The sequence below is a fragment of the Dasypus novemcinctus genome, chromosome 17, assembly GCF_030445035.2.
Source record: "Dasypus novemcinctus isolate mDasNov1 chromosome 17, mDasNov1.1.hap2, whole genome shotgun sequence".
In the NCBI taxonomy this organism is placed as follows: Eukaryota; Metazoa; Chordata; class Mammalia; order Cingulata; family Dasypodidae; genus Dasypus; species Dasypus novemcinctus.
Window position 1 is genome coordinate 14,685,114 of NC_080689.1, and position 21,639 is coordinate 14,706,752.

Consider the following 21,639-nt stretch of genomic DNA (forward strand, 5'->3'; position numbering starts at 1 on the left):
ATTTGCCCAAATTCACACAGCTAATAAATGACCGTGCCAGATTCAAACCTGCTAGGATTTGTGACACAAAATCCCTGATTAACATCACTGCTTCTTCCACACAGCAGCAGCCATAGATGCCAGTCTAGGAGTTGAACATTTGAGTTTCAGTTAAGGCACTTTGGCCAATATGTTACCTCAGAGCCCTGAATTATCCCTTAAGCAAGCACGCGGATACGGTCTACCTCCCTAAATTAATCAGAACTTTGCGCATTTTTAAAGTGCTGTACAAACATGAAGAGGAAGTGGAAACACCCTACGGGATTTAGTTTAGGGAGAAGTGCGGGGGGGGCGTCACCCAGGCCCGGCCAGGCCCTAACCGCCGGGATTGGGCCGCACCCTGCGGGGAGGAGCGCCGGAACCGCCTCCCGGATTCAGGAAGCGGAAGCAGACTGCGCCACTGCACGGCCGGGGCCGCGGCTCGTCGCCATGGGGACGCAGGGGGCTGAGTTGGCCCCCGGAGAAGCCCGACCTTTGACCCTCAGTTGAGGCTACGTCAGAGGCAGCAGCCGAAGCCGCCGCCGCAGTCGGAAGTGAGACGGCGGCGGCGGCGGCGCGGGCAGCGGAGCTGCGGCAGCGCAGTGGCCCACGATGGAGGTAATTCCGTGAGGGGCGCACGGGGCTGGGTCTAGGACTGACGACCGCTGGCCCCGCGCGTAGCTGTGCCATCCCTGCGATTTCGGGCGTGGGAATGGGTCCGGTGTGAGGAGCCCGCAGCCTCTTCCTCCTTGTCCCGAAGTCCCACGCTGCCCCTCCACCAATCTCCCACCTTCCCGAAGCAATGTCGCTCTTGACTACCTGTCCCCGTACGGTGCTTTTAATGCCGACTTGCCACAGCTACTGCCCCTCACTGCCTCCCTCCCTAATTCTCTTTTTCACAGAAAGGATTTTCCTCCGCTTGATTCCACGGAAAGGGGTTTATCTATAAAGGTTCCACGCGTTTCGTCTGGGATTGATTGATATAAGAGTTATTCTGACCACCTGGGTTTGTTTTTGTTTTGCAGGATCCTGTTCAAGTTGGGGTGGCTTCCTCAGCCACCCCTGGAACTGGGAAGTCTAAGGTGAAGAGAATACTTGACTAGCAGACGCCCTGAAGAGTGGAAGGGGATGAATTGGAAAACTTTGGCATGGGGAGAGCGGGTGACCTACTTAAAAGAAACATTTTTTTCCTGAAGGATTTCAGTGTTAATTTAGAAAATCTACTTTCTTTAGTTGTTGTTAAGTTTCCTGGTACGGAAAAAGTTAGCTATTTATTTCCTGTCCCTGGGTCAGTGGTGCTGAGAAATCTACAATTTTTCAACCATAAACAAATCAGACTGGTTTATGGGATTTTATATAGTGATGCAGTGGTATAGGGTATGAGTCAAGGAACTTCCATTCTTATTGGCCTCTGTACCATCAGTAGCTTTAGGCAAGATAATTTATCTTCCTCAGTTTCCGAACTGTGAAAAGAGAACATTGAATTAGATAATTTTTATGGCCCCATAGGGTATTAAATATTCAGTGTTTGTAAACATGATAGTATGTAAGGTTTATTGCAGGATACTAAATCTCACACACTTACCTGAGCACTCTGTCACTTAATGTAAGCTTCATAGTGATTCTGATTTAGGTACTATTGTTATACCCACTTTACAGATGAGAAAACAGACCACAGGGCTAAGTAATTTTTTCAAGTGTTAAGGCCTGATTTTTAGTTAAAGCCTAAATGCAACTTGATTCATCTTGCTGTAGCTATGCTTAAATTTTCATGTGGCCAAATATTGCTTTCACCTCTGAATAGAATGAATTAATTTGTAAATCTAAAGTACTTTAGCATTCATCCCAACCCCCTGATTTACCATTAAAGAAATCAAAACCCACAAAGTTTCTTAACATATGATAATTTAAAAGAAGACAATTTGATTATTTTTTGCAATTCATAGTAGTTGCTTAATATTGAATTGAAACTATATGTGCTAATTTTTAAATGATGTGGAATAAAGTATGTTTGGTTTGCAGGAATATTTACTCAGAAGAATATTTTTAGGCAGACATTGTGTTTCCTTTTTGTGGTAAAGTAGAAATATAATAAGTTAGTAACATCACTACATTTTTCAGCTGGAAACATTGCCCAAGGAAGATCTCATCAAGTTTGCCAAGAAGCAGATGATGCTAATGCAGAAAGCTAAATCCAGGTGTACAGGTATTTGGTTGAAAAGATTGATCTTGACCACCAACTTCATTTACTCATGATTTAAAATATTAGTTAATAGTTTTGTTTTCCATTGATTCCAAATACAATCTTAGATGATCTGGTAGAATGTGTTGTTATTTAAAATTCTCGCCATCTTGCCTTTGATTTTTTTTTAAATTATTGCAGTGCAGTTACTTTTGGGTTATTAAATGCGGGAAGAAACAATTTGTCGAAGTTAAGCTTTTTTTTTTCATGTGGATTGTAGATTCTTCTGAGCAAGATTTTTTTCTCTGGAGTAGTCTTTTGAAATATTAGAAACATAAGGTTGTAACTCAGAGTAAAAAGAGATGTCAAGTAAAGTAATAAAAAATTTCCATTCCTGGAATTGTGAAGGATATTTACTTGCTGAAGTTGACTGATTCCCTCTATTTTTCTTTTCTTTTTTATCATTACCAAAGCAATATAATAGGTTCATAGAGAGGCTTCGTCCTATTCTCTTTACTTTTCTATATGTTTGTGGTTTTCCATACTAAAAGGGAGTATTATTAGATGCGTGAAGTTAATACTTTCTCAGAGTACCCACTTAAGTCTTCTAACTTACAGTGATTTTTTTTTTTTAAGAATGCACTTAACACTTTAGGCAGTAATTATTTTCTTCATTTCTGAACTGGATTTTTTTTTTAACTTATTTAGAATTAGAGAAAGAAATTGAAGAATTCAAATCAAAACCTATTGCTGGAGGAACTGATGATATTATTAAGGTAATAAAATTGTTGTGGATATTTATTTATTTATTTAAATTTACTTGAATTTCCTTAAAGGTTGTTAGCCTGTTAGAGTTCTATCTGCCTTCCGATCCCTGTTCTACCACTTAACTGTGATCTTGGTTAAGGTTTTTTCCTCTGGTTAACTGTAAAAAGAAAGGGTTAAATGACTCCTTTCCTTATTCGCTCTTCTTTCTTCCCACACACTAATTTTGATTGTCATATTAAGTCTCAGTCCTGCTCTTCCTCTTCCTTCCAAATACCTAGTCACCCTCACAGCTTTAATTTTTTAAAAAAAAAATTTACTTAAAGGAAATGCCTAGTGATAAAACGAATTTCCTTGAAGGTTGTCAGCCTGTTAGAGTTCTATCTGCCTTCCGATCCCTGTTCTACCACTTAACTCTCTGATCTTGGTTAAGGTTTTTTCATCTGGTTAACTGTAAAAAAAAAAAGAGTGTTAAATAAGTCCCTTCCTGTTCTAAAATGAATATTCTCTCTTCTTCCCACATACTAATCTTGAGTATTCAGTCCTGCTCTTCTCCCTCTTCCAAATACCTAGCCACTCTCAAGGCTTTGATGATTATTTTGGGGCTAGTAATCTCTCAATCTTGTCCCTTGTCATGGCTGTTCACCCAGATTTCACAGTTGTATTCCTAGCTGCTTAGGGGAGAAAAGCATCTTCATGTATTTCTCTTGCCATCCCCTCAAACTCAACATGATTAAATCCCCACCATTCATCTTATTGTCCCCTCGCCTAAATTCCTTGGTTGTATCAGTGGTACCACTGGTTTTCATGTCTTCTAGGTTTAGAAACACTTTAACTCTTTATTTTCTTTATCCCTTTTTTGTATCTGTCCCCAGAGACCCATTGTTTGTTCAGAATGTCACTTCAATTTATCTTATTTTGCTCCATTTCTTGGGCTTTTTGTTAAAGAATATCATTCTTGCCTTATTTTAATAACCTTCTAACTAGGCTCTGTTTCTCTTTTTTAATCTTACATATTCCTGTTGGTCACTAAATACACAGGATACTGTTTTTATCTGTTTATTCCCTGTTTAAGAACCTGAATTGCTTATTCTTATTTCCATTCCCTTAATGCTAACTAAAATGGTTTCTCATTCCCCCAGTTAGCCTAAGCTTCCTTAAATTTCCTTTGATTTTTCAAAACCCAGCAGTAATTATTTCCATGATTTTTCCTAAATATTTATATTTTGAATCTCGCTATTATAACTTTCTTTGATTACATTTTTCTAATTTCTAAACTTGTGAGCAATGGACTTTTGAGGGACTCCCAGGAAATTACTACAGGGGGTTTTTAAATCCAGATGTCTATCACACATTATCATTTTTTTTCTTTATTTATCTACAATAATATGCATAGTTTGAATGGTACGTGCAAATGCCATTTGTATTCAAAACATACTGATTCATTTAAATTTTACTGAATTCATAGTATGTTTATTAGGTCATTTTATGTTTTTCTTAATTAGTAATAGCCAAAGTACAACTTTATGGTAATTAAGTATACTGACTTTGGAGCCAGACTGCCTCATTTAAATCTTCAAATCCTTGCTCTGCCACTTATCAGCTATGTGACCTTCGCTAAGTTTCTGAGTCTCTGTGACTCAGTTCCTTTATAAAGTGGAGATGATAATAATATCTGTTGCTTTGAGGGTTGTTGTGAGGCTTAAATGAGTTAAAACATGTTCCTCACTTAAAACTGAGTTTGTCACATAAGTGCTCAGAGATTGTCAATTATTATTGTCATGTATTATTTGTCAGGATATTTTATACACACACATACTGAAAGGAGTCTTGGTATTTGAAAAGATTGACAACCACAGAGATTCTTTTCTTATTTTGCCCATAATAAATAGTTTTGAAAAAAATACTTTTGACAGTTGCATTTCACAAGAAGGACATATAATTATCTACCCTCTATTTCTCCTCATCATGAATCAATGTATTCTCCCATTCTGTCAAAAGTACTAAAGAAAAGAGAATTTCTCCACGTTAATCAATTTTATGTTTGAAGTTACTGAATTAATATTCAGTATCCTGACAACTCAAGTCTTGGAAAGTAAAGGTTTGGTAGAATTAAATGAGAATGAAATCTTTGATTTCTAGTCCTAACAAAGAAATTACTGAGGGGAGTGAATGGAAGAGTTGTGCATCAGCTATTCAGCTGCTGCAAATAAGTTTTCTATTTTAGCAAAATCATATATTGCAATATAATAAAATCTTCTCTTTACCTTTGGAAAACTGAGAAGACTTTCTTACTAAATTATATCTCTTATTGGGGAAAGTACACTGGAAAAATCCACTGTAGCTTTGAATACAAAATTTTATGTTCACTATATACCATGTTTAAAATTTGTGGCTTTATGAGTTTTAATTACAGTTAAAATTTCTAGTATTGCATTTAAATGCAATCTGAAGTTTTATTGCAAGCCTGACAAACTTGATTTTTAAGTAACAAATAAGAAACCATATTTCCCATATCAGAATTTGAGTTGTATATTACAATGAATTTTTTTTTTACAGTGAATTTTTGTGCTGCTTCTAAATGTGAGAGAAAGGTGAAAATTATGTAAAACTATTGGAATTTCTAATACATATCAGGATTTTCACTCGTTATTTCCTCTTTTAACTTGAAACAAAATCCGTACTTCCTAAGAAATATTGTTTACTGTTTCTAATCTTTAAGGTATTTTGTAGCTATTTTCAGTTAATGCCTCTGTATATCTCTTCCAGTTAATTAAATTAGGCTTCCCCTGGTATTTTCTAGCCTGAAGTTTATATTGCAATGACAAAACTAATTTAAAGTTCATATTAACCAAAGTAATAAAAAAGCACACAATTTTAAAATAATACTAAATTCTAAATAACTTATAATTTTAAATAACATATCTCTGCATTTCTATATATTTTACTATACCTATATTTTTTGATTCCTGTAAAGCAGACAAAAATTTATGTGTCACCACCACTACTACTTTCTAAAAAGGCCAATCATATCAAATAATGTATCATTTACATTTTTTCCTGGGTACTTGCCTTCTGAAGCCTCTGTCCTCCTGCACTCCTTTGGTCTCATTGTTCTTTATGTCTACTTCTCCTGTTCTTTATGTCTGTGCACTTCTCCTGGAACTGCCTTTCTCATGATTCAGTAAAATTTTAAACCGCTCTCATATATTGGCCCTCCCGTTAACTAGATCACACATCACTCACTCACTTGGTTAACTATCTTATTTGGTATAGCATGTCTTTCTATAGCTTCCTAAGAATTGATATATGAGAGGTAAGTTTTTGTGTCCTCTTATGTTTAAAAATGCCTTTATACCCACATTTTTTTAAAAAGATTTATTTATTTGTTTATCCCTACCCCTTATTGTTTGAGCTTGCTCTCTGTTCTCTGTGTCCATTTGCTGTGTGTTCTTCTGTGTCTGCTTGTCTTCTCATTAGGCAGCACTGGGAACCAATCCTGGGACCTTCTGGAGTGGGAGAGAGGCACTCATGCTCTTGGACCACCTCAGCTTCCTGGTCTGCTGTGTCTCTTTTTGTCTCTCCTCTGTCTTTTTTGTTGCATCATCTTGCTGCGCCAGCTTTCCACACCACCCAGCCCTCCATGTGGGCCAGCTTGCCCTCACTAGGAGGCCCTGGGAATTGAACCCTGGACCTCCCATATGGTAGAGGGGAGCCCTATCACATGAGCCACATCTGCTTTCCTATATCCGCGTTTGATAGCTATAACTTGAAATAGGTAAAGTTTTCTACCTCTGTTTTGTTTTTGTTTTCTTTAAAAAAGGATTTTTTTTTTTTCACTTAAGTTCAAAGGTTAGCAATTCTAGGACTGGTACAGTTTCATAATGATGTTATTAGGACCCAGACTCTTTCCATCTTTGTGCTCCTTTATCCTCAGCCTTTGGATTGTCCATACATAGAGACATCATTGCTGCTGCAGTTCTACACATTATGAGTGGATATTAAAACATTCAGCCCAAGAAGAGGGACATTTTCTCCTTGGCATCACTTTTTATTATAGTCTACCTCTGGATTTTGAAGGCTTCCCTCCATTGTCTTAGTTTTTCCAGTGTTGCTGTTGAATAGTGTAATGCCATTGGTAGTTCTTTTCCATTATATGTGATTTGCTTTTTCACAATTGAAGCATATAGTCTTTATGCTTTAAAAAATTTACAATAATATGCCTTTCAGTGGATGAATTTTCTTTGTGTCATTGCCCTTAGGATTCTGGGCAGTCTGCAGGCCTTTGTCCTTCAGTTCTTGTGAATTTCTTTGATAGTTTGATTCCATCCATTCTCTTTGTTCTTACTTTTGGGATTTCCTACTAGATGTTGGACCTTGCCAGGAATGCATTCCACTACAAATGGGAGAAAACAGTGTTTTAAAGAATGTGTTTAACAGAAAGAGAACTTCAGAAAGAGGTAGTTCAGAAATGGTATGTGGCTGAGTGATACTAACAGGGATAGGCTATTTCCATCTTTTCCATACCACCATCCTTAATGTTCGTGGTCACAAGATGGCTGCTTCATCTTTAGCCAGAGAGCTAACTAAGTTCCCTTTAGAAAAAAAGATGCAAAAGAACAAAACATGAAAAGGACGTTCTCCAGTGGTAGTGTCCCATAGGTGCCCTTGGCTATGATTGAACCAGGAATATCAGGTTTTTATGTTTGAATTTTTATTGTGTCTAGAGAAGAGGTAGACAAGGGAGAAGGGATTGATTATAAAGATTGAATGACACTGTTTACAAACTAGACTCAGAACTTCCTGGAGTGTTCCTATAGACTTTATGCTTTTTCTTTCCAGTTCTCCATTCTGTCTTTCTGAGAAAAGTTATCAACTTTTATTTTTTTAACCATTATATTGAAATTTCTATTTTGGTGTTAAACATTTCATTTCGAAAAGCTGACCCTTCATATCTAAATTTTCTCTTTTCATAGCATCTTATTATTTAAAGATTCAACATGTCCTATTATCTGTCTAAGGAAATAAATTAATGCTGTCTTAAAATTTACTTCTATTTGTTACATGTTTGGCTTTCTGGATCTGTGGTTTAATGTCTGTCAATAATTTTTTAAAAGTCTCAGTTGTTACTTATAACAATAATAATATTTATAATTACTTCTTCTGTTCCTCTCTCTCTTCCCCTTTTGATAGTCCCCTTATGAATATGTTGAAACCTCTGTTATTGTTTCATTCTTTTTTCTCTTTGCATTTCATTTTTGGAAGTTTCTCTTTGCATTTCAATTTTAGATATATTGATATATATATCTGTATCTTCTGATGCACTGATTCTTTCCTCAGCCATGTCCACTCTACTGATAAGTCCAGCAAAAGTATTCCTTATTTCTGTTACAATGTTTTTGATGTCTAGCCTTTCCCTTTTTTTTTTTTTAAAGGAGATACTAGGGATTGAACCCAGGACCTCATGGGAAGCAGATGCTTACCCACTGAGCAACATTCACTCCCTAGCATTTACTTTTTGATTCATTTTATTTATTTCTCCCCACCCCCTCGTTGTTTGCATTTGCTGTGTCTGTTGTTTGCTAGTCTTCTTTTCCTTGGGAGGCACTGAGAACTGAACCCAGGACCCCCCCATGCAGAAGGGAGGCACCCGGTCATGGGAGCCACCTGTACTTCCCCCTTTCCTATGTCTCATTTTGTTTTCCTCTGTGTCTCTTGTTGCATCATTTTGTTCATCAGCTCACCACGCCAGCCCATTGTGACAGTTCATTCTCTTGCTTGTCCTCCCTAGGAGGTACTAGGAACCAAACCTGGACCTTCCACATGGGAGGCCAATTGTTTTCACCACATCTGCTTCCTCCTAGCAGTTCCTTTTAATTCTTTCTTAGAGTTTCCATCTGTCCTTACATTGATTACATTACCCATCTATTCTTTTTTTTTTTTTTAAAGGAGGTACCAGGGATTGAACCCGGGACCTTGCACACGTGACACATGAAGCAGGCCCTCAGCCACTGAGCCACACCTGCTCCACATCACATGCTCATCTATTCTTGCATATTCGCTTTTTTTTTCATGAAAGCCAAGAGCATATTTGTCATAGTTATTTTAAATCCCTGGTCTGATAATTCCAAAATCTCTAATAATTTCTGACTCTGAATCTGTAATGTCTGGTTCTGATGCTTGTACTCTCTCTCTCTCTTCAGACTGCTTTTCGCCTTAGCATTTCCTGTAATTTTTTGTTAAAAGTCAGTAATGGGTAAAAGGAACTGAGATAAATAGGCCTTTAGTGTGAGGTTTTATGTTTTTCTGGCTAGGAATTAGGTTGTGTTTACTGTTTTGCTATAGCTGCAGATGTCAGGGGCTGAAATTTTCCTCTGGTATCCTTGTTTTTGTCTCTCCTATGACTTTGGGTTTCCCTAGAGACTTTTTCTTATATAGGGTCAGTCTTGAAGTTCTTTTCAGCTCCAATCCCATGTAATTACAAGGAACCCTATTGATGTGGTGGTAAGGTGTGTGGGAAGAGAAAGTATTTTATATTTCTGTGATTAAGTCTCTGTATTTAGCATGCCCGTACCCCAGAGTTGTGACTTTCAGAAGCTTCTCAGCCTTTTTTTTTTCATCCCTTAGGTGAGACAGGAAAACTAAAGGGGATTGGATCATCCCTTTACACTACAAGGAAGGCAAATGGGGGTGGTGCTGGGTGTTGTTAAGTGCTCTGGGTGTATTTCAAAATGGTATCTTTTCACCTCTTCCTACCAGAAGCAATAGAGGAATTTTATCCTGTCTTCACAGGAAGAACCTGGTGAGAGCCCCACTAACACTGGGCCTCCAGGAGTTTTATTCTCTCAAGCTAGTCCATGGTCTGTCTCCAGCAGTTACTCAGCTACTGTTTTAAGTATTTCTACCCATTGCTGGCTCTAGTTGGCAGTTTCTGCCCCTGGCAGGCAGTGATTCTGTTTGCCTATCTTTCCAGATTTTGGGACTGCGGTTTGCCCTGTCATATCAGTTCTCTAAGAAGAATTTTTGGTTTCCAGTTTTTCAGCTTTTTTTGTTGTTATAAGGACAAGAGTAATGACTTTCAAGGTCTTTACATCTCCAACTAGAAATCAGAAATACTTTTTTAAAATCTCTAGTGTATGTGTAATTATATTCACTTTTTATTCATAATATTGTTTGTGAATTTCTTGATCAGTCTTGATAGAGGTTGTCTATTTTGGTAGCTTTTCCAAGAAAACCTGACTTTTGGCATGTCGATCTATTTTGTTTCACTTTCTTTCCCATTCAATTTCTGCAGAGAGCAAACTTGTCTAAGGAAGGAGTAAAATGGGTTATTTTTTGCCTGTTCTTCTGACCACTCCCTATTCAAATTGTCCACCAATCCCCAATTGTTGAGCCCCATACATTACACCTTCCTCAACAATATCTGTAACTCCAATTCCTGAGCCTTTTGTTCTCCTGAAGAGTGTTTGCTAGTTTCTCAAAGATATTTCCTTATATGGAGCCTTAGATTATAGCTTTTCTCCTATTTCTAATTCCTCCATTTTCTGTCCACTTTCATTTTTCCAAAATTGTTGAAATCTCTCATATCCTGATGTCTTTTCTCCTTTTATCTTTGTTCTTGTGAGTATATCACTTGTAAAACCTTTTATTCTCATTTTAGTGTGGTTTGCAAAATGTGAAGAAATAGTTATGCATGTAGTCAATCCACCATTTTAAATCTAAGGCAAACAAATCTTCCTGTTCCAAAATAGGCATTGACTGAACGTCTAGATGCTGTTCTTCTGGAAAAAGCAGAGATCGAGCAACAGTGTCTTGCTCTGAAGAAGGAAAATGTTAAAATGAAGCAAGAGGCTGAGGTTAGGAAACATTTTAATGAATTTTTTTTATTAACTTATATAAATAGCATAGTCATGGCTTTTAAAATTAAGACCTTAAAAAGCATCTAATCCAATTTTAACATTTTATGAATGAGAAAACTGAGAGACTTGGCATTTATAAAGAAAAATGCCTGAAATCACCTAGTACACAGTCTTCATTATAGCTCTAATAATACTTATTTTATGAAAAAGTTGTTATTTAAGTAAATTGATTTCACAAATATTCTAAATACCATTATATATTCAGTTCTATGATATCCTATATCATGTTTCTGGTTTCTCATACTCTTTCCTGTTAAGTCAAGCTTGCAAAACTTTTTTCTCTAAAATGTCTCTTATTAGTTGAATCACAATCTATTATCCAACTTAAGTAATTCATCATTTTTTAAAGAAAATTAAATTCTTAGCTTTTAGTCCCTAGCTTTTAGTCATTACTTTGTCTGAGTAACAGATTTAGTAGTGCTTTTCATTATACTTATGGCAGACAGATGCTTAGCAAAATTCCTGGAATCTTACTGTCATATTTATTTTTGTACATTTCTGCTCATTTTCTTTTCTCTCTAGTTAGCCTTTTGCTAATATTTTCCCTGATGGCAGGAGTTTCTTTTGTCTTACTTAAAGAATTTGTTTGCTTATTTTTAATAGAATTCTGTATCTAAGATGGAAGATCTACACAAGGAGTTCAGACAATCACATAGAGACTATGTCAAAGAAATCGAAGATTTGAAAAATGAATTAATGTCAGTACATTCCAAACATAGTGAAGACAAAGCTAACTTGGAAAAGGAACTGGAAGCAATGAGAAAACAATTAGAACTTTCAGAACAACTTAAATTTCAAAGTGTCTCTGAAGATATTAAAAACCTGCCAGCCTTTGAAGAACAAATTTTGTATCTGCAAAAACAGTTAGAAGCTGCCACTGAAGAAAAGAAGCAAGAAATTAATAATCTTCAAAAAGTCATTGAGGCTAATTCTCAGCATTACCAAATAGATATTAAAAGTTTGCAAGAAGAGCTTTTGCAGTTGAAAGCTACACACCAAGAAGAGGTGAAAGAATTGATGTGTCACATTGAAACCTCTGCTAAAGAACATGAAGCAGAAATAAGTAAGTTGAATCAGATAAAGGAGAACTTAGTAAACCAGCATGAAGCAAGTGAAAAGACTATTCAGGAGAAATATGAATGTGAATTAGAAAACTCCAGTGCACATGAAGAAAATCAGATGTGCTCTGTGTTCTTACATGAAGACATTTCTGTGAAACAAGTGGTGAATGAGAAAGTGAGACACTTAGAAGATACCTTAAAAGAACTGGAGTCTCAGCATAGTATCTTAAAAGATGAAGTAACATATATGAATAATCTTAAATTAAAACTTGAAATGGATGCCCAGCATATCAAGGATGAATTTTTTCATGAACGGGAAGACTTAGAGTTTAAAATTAATGAACTATTACTAGCTAAGGAAGAACAAGGCTGTGTAATTGAAAAACTAAAATCTGAGCTAGAAGAGTCAAAGCAGCAATTTTGCTCTACTGTAGAACAACATAACAAAGAAATACAGAGTCTTAAGAAACATTATAAAAAAGAAATATCAGAACTAAACGAGACACTTTTGTCAGAGTCAGAAAAAGAAAAATTAACATTAATGTTTGAAATACAGGGTCTTAAGGAACAGTGTGAAAACCTACAGCAAGAAAAACAGGAAGCAATCTTAAATTATGAGAGTTTGCGAGAGATTATGGAAATTTTGCAAACGGAACTGGGGGAATCCGCAGGAAAAATAAGTCAGGAGTTGGAATCAATGAAACAGCAGCAAGCATCTGATGTTCATGAACTGCAACAGAAGCTCCGAACTGCTTTTAATGAAAAAGATGCTCTTCTAGAAACTGTGAATCGTCTCCAGGGAGAAAAGGAGACGTTACTGTCTAAACAAGAATTAGTACAAGGACTTGAACATACCTTAAAGAATCTTCAAGAAAAGAATGAAGAGTATTTAGTTAGCCTCAGTGAGAGAGATAACATGTTACAGGAGTTAGAAGCAAAGATAAGTTCTCTTACTGAGGAAAAAGATGGTTTGATAAGGAAAATTAAAAACTCTGATGAAGAGATGGACAATCTCCATAAAAAATGTGAAAGGAAAGAAAAGTTGATTATAGAACTTAAGGAGAAAGTTGAGCAAACTACCCAGTATAATAGTGAATTAGAACAAAGAGTAAATGTATTAACAGCAGGACTAGAAGGGGCTTTAAAAGAAAAAGATCAAAATGGCCAACAGCTAGAAAACCTTATGGTTCAAATAAAAACACTCTCTGAAGACCATGAGGTGATGTCTTCTAAGGTGAAGTCTCTTTATGAAGAAAATAATAGACTAAGCTCAGAAAAGAACCAGTTGAGTAGGGATTTGGAAACTCTCCTGTCTCGAGAAGGGGATTTTAGCTTTAAAGAACAGATTACTGAAATGGAAAAGAAACTTCAGTTAACAGTTAAAGAGCGAGATGATATAAATAAAATGTTTGAAAATGAGCAAGTTCACAAGGTATTTGTCAAAACTCAGTTATATGGTTTTCTTGAACAGATGGGGTTAAAGATTTCAGAAGAAAATGAAGAAAAAGATATCATAAATGTCCTACAGGCTGTAGGTGAATCATTAGCAAAAATGAATGAGGAAAAACACAACTTAGTTTTTCAATATGAAGAAAAGGTATTAGAATTAGAAAAAGAGATGAAGAGCATTCAAGAAGAGAATGTAGTTCAATGTGAGGAACACAGGTCTTTACTAGGAGACTATGAGCGAGAAAAAGATCTCTTAAAAAAAGAATTAGAAGAAACTGTGTCAGAAAAAGAGGCCCTGCAGTTTGATCTTTTGGAAATGAAAACTGCTATTGATAAATCGAGACTTGAAAACCAAAATCTTTTAATTCAGATTGAGGAAGTATCTCAAAAATTGTTATGTAGCAAAAATGAAATCCATATTGAAAAGGAAGTGTCTTTCATAAAAGAACATGAAAACCTAAGGCCATTACTAGAACAAAAAGAATCTGAATTGCAAGATGTGAGAGCTGAATTGGCGTTATTAAAGGTACTGTTCAGTTAAATTTTTTATTCGTTAAATTGACTATTTCTAGTATAATGATTTGAATTCATAATTTTAATCAGCCTCTGGAAAATATAACCATTTTTACACTGAAATCAGAAGTAAATTTTTAGCATTTGAGCTCATAGTATATTTCTGAAAAGCACATTCAGCATTTTCATGTTGTACATTCTGTTTATATGTATACTTTTTTGGTTTTAGATCATTTTTAAATGATCTTGGTCTTGGATGATACTGTTTTTTTATAGTAATTGCTTATATTCATGATAAGGTCAGTACTACCTAGTCTATCAAGCTTAAAAAAAAAAGACTGTTGAAATTGCTTTTTATATGAATTCTCTTATACTGATATTCTCTTGTTTAACATAACAGTCATGAGGAATAAAGTCAATTCTAATTTTTATCTATAAAATCTAGGATTCCTTAGAGAAATCTTCTATAAAAAATGATCAATCCTCTTCAGTTAAAGACCTGGAAGAGAAAATAGGTAACTATGGTTTTGTATATATTGTCACAATTATAATATAATTAATTGGACAGATTCTTGTTAATATTAGAATAGGTTGGGAAATACTATCACTGACTAATGAGTTGTTAAAGATACACAGTATATAGCTAATACCCCCATTTTCCTAAAACCCCCATTCTTAGCTCTCTACCATCTGCTGCCTTCCCTTTCAAACTCTCACTTTCTCTATATAACCCAAACACAAAGTGCTAGTGGGATTCCATTTTTAAATGATTTCATTATTGTTTTTGGATTTTTCATCCATAAAGCAAACTTATATTTTGAATGCCCAGTTGTTCTTTTTGACTGTGATAATCCAAAGGTGGTTAAGGTACAGACTAAAAGCATTCTGCCTAGGAGGTACTGTAATTTCAGTAGATGTGTGCAAGGAACAGTGTGGTAGTTCAGGAAAGCATAATTAACTGCCCTTTGAGTTAGGAAAAAAAACACCATGGAATGGGTTATGCCTGAGCTGGATCTTAAAGAGTGAGAAATTTGACACAAGAAAGGTACTCAAGCAAGAGAATTATCAGGAACTTTTTTTTTTTTTTACATCAATACACCTGTAACTGTGTTTAATGTATGTATACATATACATACATGCACACATATACACATATTTGTTAATATGTATAACATCAAGGAGCATGCTAGGGACTTCTAGAAAGATAAGGGTCCAGTCATAAAAGTATTAGTGTGACTTTACCCTAGCCATTTATTCCTCAGAGTATATGGGATAGCTCTTTTATTACCATTCAAAGATGAGGAAACTGAGACTTCAAAGTGTTACTTAATATGCCCATGATTATATAGTTTGTGCCCAATTAGATTAGAGGAGGAGGGGAGCAGTTTGGAAAGAGTTCAGAATGACTCTCAGGCTTCTGGAATGGGTGGTTGGAATTTATTCAAATAGGAAGAAATTGTGTAATGTAAAGATTAAAGAGTATAAGTTTTGGGGTCAGGCAGAACTGAGTTTTAATCCTGACCACCCCCATCTGATCAGCTGGCATTGATCATATGGCTTTTATGAAAGTTAAAACAAATTGAATATAAAGTATTAAGTCTGGTGCGTGGTACTTGATATATTCAATAAATAGTAGCTTTAAAAAAATTACTATTCGATGAGCTGCTATCAGGCACTTTGCCTTGTACTTTACATTTAATGCATATATGTGGTTCTTAAAATAACCCTGCAAGATAGATAGAAATGCCCATTATATAATTGAAGCTCAAAGAAATTGGTTTTGGAGAGCAGAATTCAAACTCAAGTCTGCCATTAGAAGATGAAAAGGCGTTACTCATTTTTCTGTCTCCCTTTTTCTGTTAGCACCTAGCATAGTTGGTTGTACCTGTTAGTTTGGATTAATTTATTCCCAAAGAAGATTATCTTTTTCTTTCAAGATTTTAAGAACCAAATAGATAACTTTTTAAAAAATTAATTTATTAAAATATATCACCCACACACAAGCATATATAAATGATAAGTGCATAACAATAGTTGCGAACTTACAAATCAAACATATATAACACCATACAACACCCTCATAACCCACCCTACCACCAACACCTTGCATTGTTGTTAAACCTTTTTAACTAATGATTAAGGAGCATTGTCAAAATATTACAACTAACCAAAGTATTATTCCCCCAACCCTCCTATTATTATCTTTATATCATTTATATATGTACATACATAAGCAATTAAGTATATAGTAAAAGTTGTGACCTTACAAAGCAAACATGCATAATATCATACAGGGATCCCGTACATCAACCCTCCACCAACACCTTGCATTATCATAAGGCATTTGTTACAAATTATGGCAGAATATCATCAAAATCTTACTACTAATTATTTTCCTTATCTTATATTTGCTGTGTTTTTCCCCCAACCCACCCTTTATTGTTTTTTAAATAATTTTTTTATGACAGACGTAAACTTATAAAAACAATCATGTGCATGTGCAGAATTCCCAAATGACACTCCTCTAGCAACACACCACACTGGTGGAGCATTTATTACAGATAAGATAATATCATCCGATTGTTACCACGTCCATAGTGTACATTTGCTCACATTTTTCATACTGCTTCATTATCAACATAGTACATCTTTCGCATAGATGCTGGAATATTATATTACTACTGCTAACCACAGTCCATAGGTCACTCCAGGTGTATTTTTCCCATGCTTTCCCAACACCCTGCAGTAATGATGTATGTTTCCTCAAGCTCACAAAGGACACTCTTGCATCTATACCATCAACCACAGTTCTCATCCACGTCTTGGTTTACTGTGCTATTCAGTTCCTAGATTATTCTTCAGTATTCTGTCAATTGGCATTTATATCCTTAGACTGCCATTTTCAGCCACATTCCCATTTATAAACTAGCTGTTTCTGTTTGTTATCATCCACTCTATACATATCCACACTTTTACAGTAAAACTAATTAAAACTTCTACATACATTAAACATTAGTAGTCCATCTCAGTCCTCCTCTTATCTCCTTTAAGAATCCACCACCTACCACCAGGTCTTGAAGATATTTTTCTATAATTTCTTCTAGAAGTTTTATGGTTCTTGCTTTTATTTTTAGTTTTTTTATCCATTTTGAGTTAATTTTTGGATAAGATGTGAGATAGGGGTCCTCCTTTTGGCTTTGGGTATCCAATTCTTTCAACACCATTTTGTTGAATGAACTGTTCTGCCCGAGTTGTGTGGGTTTGACAGGCTAGTCAGAAATCACCTGACCATACATGTGAGGGTCCGTTTCTATGAACCTTCAGTTTGGTTCCATTGGTCTATGTGTCTGTCTTTATAACAGTACCATGCTGTTTTTACCACTATAGGTAGGTAATATGATTTAAAGTCCAGCGATGATGGTTCGCTTTTCCTTTTTATGATGCTTCTGGCTATTCAGGACCCCTTAACCCTTCCAAATAAATTCAATTTTCTTGTTTTCATTTTTTTTTTTTTAAATACTGGTGGAATTTTTATCGGGATTGCGTTGAATCTCTATATCAATTTGAGTAGAATTGACATCTTAATGATATTTAGTCTTCCAGTCCATGAGTATGGAATGTTCTTCCAGTTATTTAGGGCTTTTAAGATTTCTTTTAGCATTGAGTTGCAGTTTTCTGAATACAAGTGCTTTACTTCGTTGGTTAAGTTTATTCCTGTCTATTTGAGTTTTATCTGTCATATTTTATTTTCACCACTCTTTTGACACTTTGTTACTTTTATTGATATAATCTTCTATTCTAGACTCTCTTTCAGGCCTCTTTCTCCTGTCTTTCCTTTTCAGGCTCTAGCACACCCTTTAGTATTTCCTGAAAATCTGATCTCTTGCTTAGAAATTCTCTCAGTTTCTGTTTATCTGTAAATATTCTAATCTCACCCTCATTTTTGAAAGACAGTCTTGCTGGATATAAGATTCTTGGCTGGAAGTGTTTCTCTTGTACTATCTTAAATATATCATACCAGTGTCTTCCTGCCTCCATGGTTTCTTGTTGAGAAATCAGCACTTAATCTTATTGGGAATCCCTTATATGTTATGAATTGCTTTTCTCTTGCTGTTTTCAGAAATCTCTTTGTTTTTGGCATTTGACAGTCTGAAGAGGATGTGTCTCGGAGTTGGTCTCTTTAGATTTTTTTGGAAGGGAGTGCATTTTGCTTCTTATCATGGATATCTATGTCCTTCAATAGGGTTGGGAAATTTTCTACCATTATTTCTTCAGATATTTTTTCTGCCCCTTTTCCTTCCTTTTCTCCTTCTGGGACACCCATAACATGTATGTTTACATGCCTTTTGCTGTCATTTAGTTCCCTGAGACCTTGTTCAATTTTTTCCATTCTTTTCTATATCTGTTCTTTTCTGTGTTCACTTTCAGAGGCCATGTCTTCAAGCTCACCAGTCCTTTCTTCTGCCTTCTCAAATCTGCTATTATATGATTCCAGTGTATTTTTCATTTCATTTATTGCACCTTTCATTCCCATACAATCTGCTATTTTTCTATGTATGCTTTCAAATTCTTCTTTGTGCTCATCCAGTGTCTTCTTAATATCCTTAATCTCTTCAGCCATCTCATTGAATTTATTAAGGAGATTTGTTTGAACATCTATGATTAGTTTTCTCAACTCCTTTATGTCATCTGGAGGCTCATCTTGTTCCTTTAACTGGGCCATATCTTCCTGTTTCTTGGTGTGGGTTGTAATTTTTGGTTGGTGTTTTGGCATCTGGATTACTAAAGGAATTATTCTGGGTGCAGTTTTCCTGTTTAGTTTAGGGCTTTTTGCCCTTCCTTCTTTTCTCATTGTGCAGTAGGAGATAAGGATGTAATTAGTGCTAAACTATGGAGGCTCAAGTTGCTCTCATTGCCCCTGGGACTGATGAAGCTTCTCCCAACTTTCTCCTTTCCCAGAGGTAGGGAAGGCTGTGTGGAATAATCCAAGCTAATTCACAGCTCTGTGGAATAATCCAAGTCTTGCAGGCCTAGACTGTAGTTGCCCAGAGAGACTGATGACGCTTCATGCCCCTTTCTTCCCTGCCTGGGGCGGGGATGGAGCTGCAGTTGTGGGCACCAGTCTATGCATTGTTGGTCCAAGATGGCCACATTTGCCCCAGTATACTTCCCATTATTCAGTTTGTGGCAGCCAGAGTTGCCTGAGTTACCTGGATAGGATGGTGAAAAGCTTGCCAGTCTCCTCCTTGCCAGAGGTGGGGCTGAAGGCTAGCCTAGGGCTTCAGGCTGATCTGGGTGAAAAAAATCTATTCCTACCATTACTGTGATTTTCTGTCAGCCTGGCTTTCCCTCAGGCAGGAGCAGAGTCAAAATGGCGGCCCCTGGCCTCTTTCCAAGTTGGACAGAGTCACACCCCAGCTGTTCCTAGGGTTATACCTTAGGCAGCCTAGTCTACTAATCAGTAGTGAAAATCAGCAGCCAGCCATCTCCTCCTTGCCTGTTTTTGGGACATGGAGCTTCCAACTCCAGCCACAGAATAGCTCCTGGGGTGGCTTGCACCACCAGAGTAAGATAATCACCGGCCTCTGTTACTAGGCCTGCAATTTCCCAGAGAGGCTGGCACAGGTCCCCGCAGCTTCCTCCCTGCTGGAGGTGGCACTGGGGCCTGAGCTAGAGCTGCAGTCTGACCTGGATGGAAAGAAGCCAGTCTCCACCAGCACTGTTATTCTCAGGCTCCCCTCGTGCCAGGCGCGGAGTTAATATGGCAGCTCCGATCCTCTTTCTGACTTGGACAGGCTCAAACTTTAGCTGTTCTCAGGATTATAATTTAGCCCACTGAATTTACTCATCAGTAGCTGAAGTTGGTGCCCAACCGTCTCTTCCTCCCCTATTTTGAGAAAGTAGAGCTTTCAATTTCAGCCGCGGAACAGCTCCTGAGGCCGCTTGTGCCTCTGGTGGAGGATGGGCACCAGCCTCCATGGCGTGGGGCGCTCTACTTAGGAGTCTTCTCTGCAGATGGGCAGTCTCCTTCCAGTCCTTCAAGGATGAGGCAGGATGCCCTTCTGGCCTCCTGAAGCCCCCAAACAGGTGCTTCAGCTAGCTCCAGAGAGCTCTGGGTGTTTGCTAACTGCCCTGTAGCAGGAGCTGACTCTAGGAGCTCCTTACTCCGCTGTCATCTTGCTGGTTGTTGAATAGATAACTTTTATCAGCAAATGTACAGAACTGCCTCAAATAGAAAGCATACCATATAGCTTTCAATCTTTAAAAGTCTTCCCTTTTTCTTTTATACTGTATATCTAGTCCTACTGCTCTTAGGATTTGCCTATTTGCTAATGTAGAATCAATTTTTAGGTAGTGTTGTGACTTCTAACACTTGTAAAATTCTACCACAGACGAACTTATTAAGCCATTCCCTAAGTGTTAGAAAATTGTTTGTCATTAGGCAATGCAGTTTTCTCCAGATTTAATTGTTTGCTGTTTTGTTATTAGTTAATAATAACAGAATGTGATAAACCTTCACTAACACACATGAATAATGCTAAAAGAATGTAGATAAGACTGAAGAAAATTAGACCCTGATGTTTTACTTTTCAACTTAGTGACCCTGGCATAATTTGTAAAATTATAACAGCTGGAAGATAGAGTGTCAAAGATGGGAAATTTGAGTCTAACAGTAAAATAGGCTTAATTTCTGTTTTTAAAGTAGAATTCTGTTGTTTTGGAAATGAAATTTTAAATTCAATGAATGATAATGAAAGTTTTAAAACTGTAGGTAGGAATGGAGCTTATTTTTAATTGACTTTTATTTGGACTTTCACATTCCAGACAGTTACAGACATAAATCTTGCTGATGCTCTCAGATTCGAATCTAAGGAGGAAGAGAATTAGTAACAGCATGATCAGGAGATGTAGGCTAAAATTTATGTTGGCTTACATAAATAGAGTATCATGAAATCTGTCATTACTTCATGCTGCCACAACTTGATACAAAGGTATTTTATCAAATATTTTTTGAATAACCAAATACAGGTTAGGACAAGACAAGAACATGGTTTTACAATGGTGTATCTATTTGCCTTAAAGTTTGTCTTACTGCTAAGAAGAAAACCCTTTTATTAAAATCTTTCAAAATCCATTTTAATAAATATCCTCTTTGGTTACAGAGGAATAGAATGAAAATGTATCAAGTCTTCTAATTCCTGACTTTGGGCAAATGTAATCCAAGGAGGAAAGCAAAGATGAGTCCATGTGATATGAGGAATGAAAAGCGTGTTAACAGCTAGTTTATGTAGATTTGGGATGGCAGTAGTAAATTTAGCTATTTCACTATATAACTGACTAAAGAGGATTTTTCATCTTTTAAAAAAAAACTTTGATATAATTTCAAACTTTCAGGATAGTTGCGAAAATAATACAGAATCCAGCAGGTAACTCCACCATCTCCCTCACCCAGATATCCAGATCCACAGACTTTTAATATTTTGACATATTTCCCATATCATTTTATCTATTCATCTATCTTTCAACCTAATGGTCTATATTCATAATGCTTGAGAGTATGTTCTATATCTCATGCACCTTGTACTTCCGTGTACATTTCCTAAGAACAAAGATAATCACTTATGTAACCACCTTAAGTACATTGATCAAGTTCAAGAAATTTAACACTGATATGAAGTTTATAGTCTATACAACAATGTTTTTCACATGTCCCAATAATGTTTGGGGCATT

The 21,639-nt window shown here is 36.4% G+C and overlaps 1 protein-coding gene across 2 annotated transcripts in view; it reads left to right on the plus strand.

Moving 5' to 3' along the window:
* Window positions 1–388: 388 nt before the first annotated feature.
* GCC2 (GRIP and coiled-coil domain containing 2) overlaps window positions 389–21,639 on the plus strand; it is a 73,110-nt gene continuing 51,859 nt past the window's right edge. The window contains exons 1-7 of one of the 2 annotated variants that reach the window (XM_023584199.3): window positions 389–636; window positions 1,044–1,100; window positions 2,140–2,224; window positions 2,909–2,976; window positions 10,717–10,821; window positions 11,488–13,920; window positions 14,353–14,422. In XM_023584199.3, coding sequence (XP_023439967.2) covers window positions 631–636; window positions 1,044–1,100; window positions 2,140–2,224; window positions 2,909–2,976; window positions 10,717–10,821; window positions 11,488–13,920; window positions 14,353–14,422 — 2,824 coding nt within the window. In that variant the 5' untranslated portion in view covers window positions 389–630. Of the gene's footprint in view, window positions 637–1,043; window positions 1,180–2,139; window positions 2,225–2,908; window positions 2,977–10,716; window positions 10,822–11,487; window positions 13,921–14,352; window positions 14,423–21,639 lie in introns of both variants that reach the window. The other variant, XM_023584200.3, reaches the window with a different exon arrangement.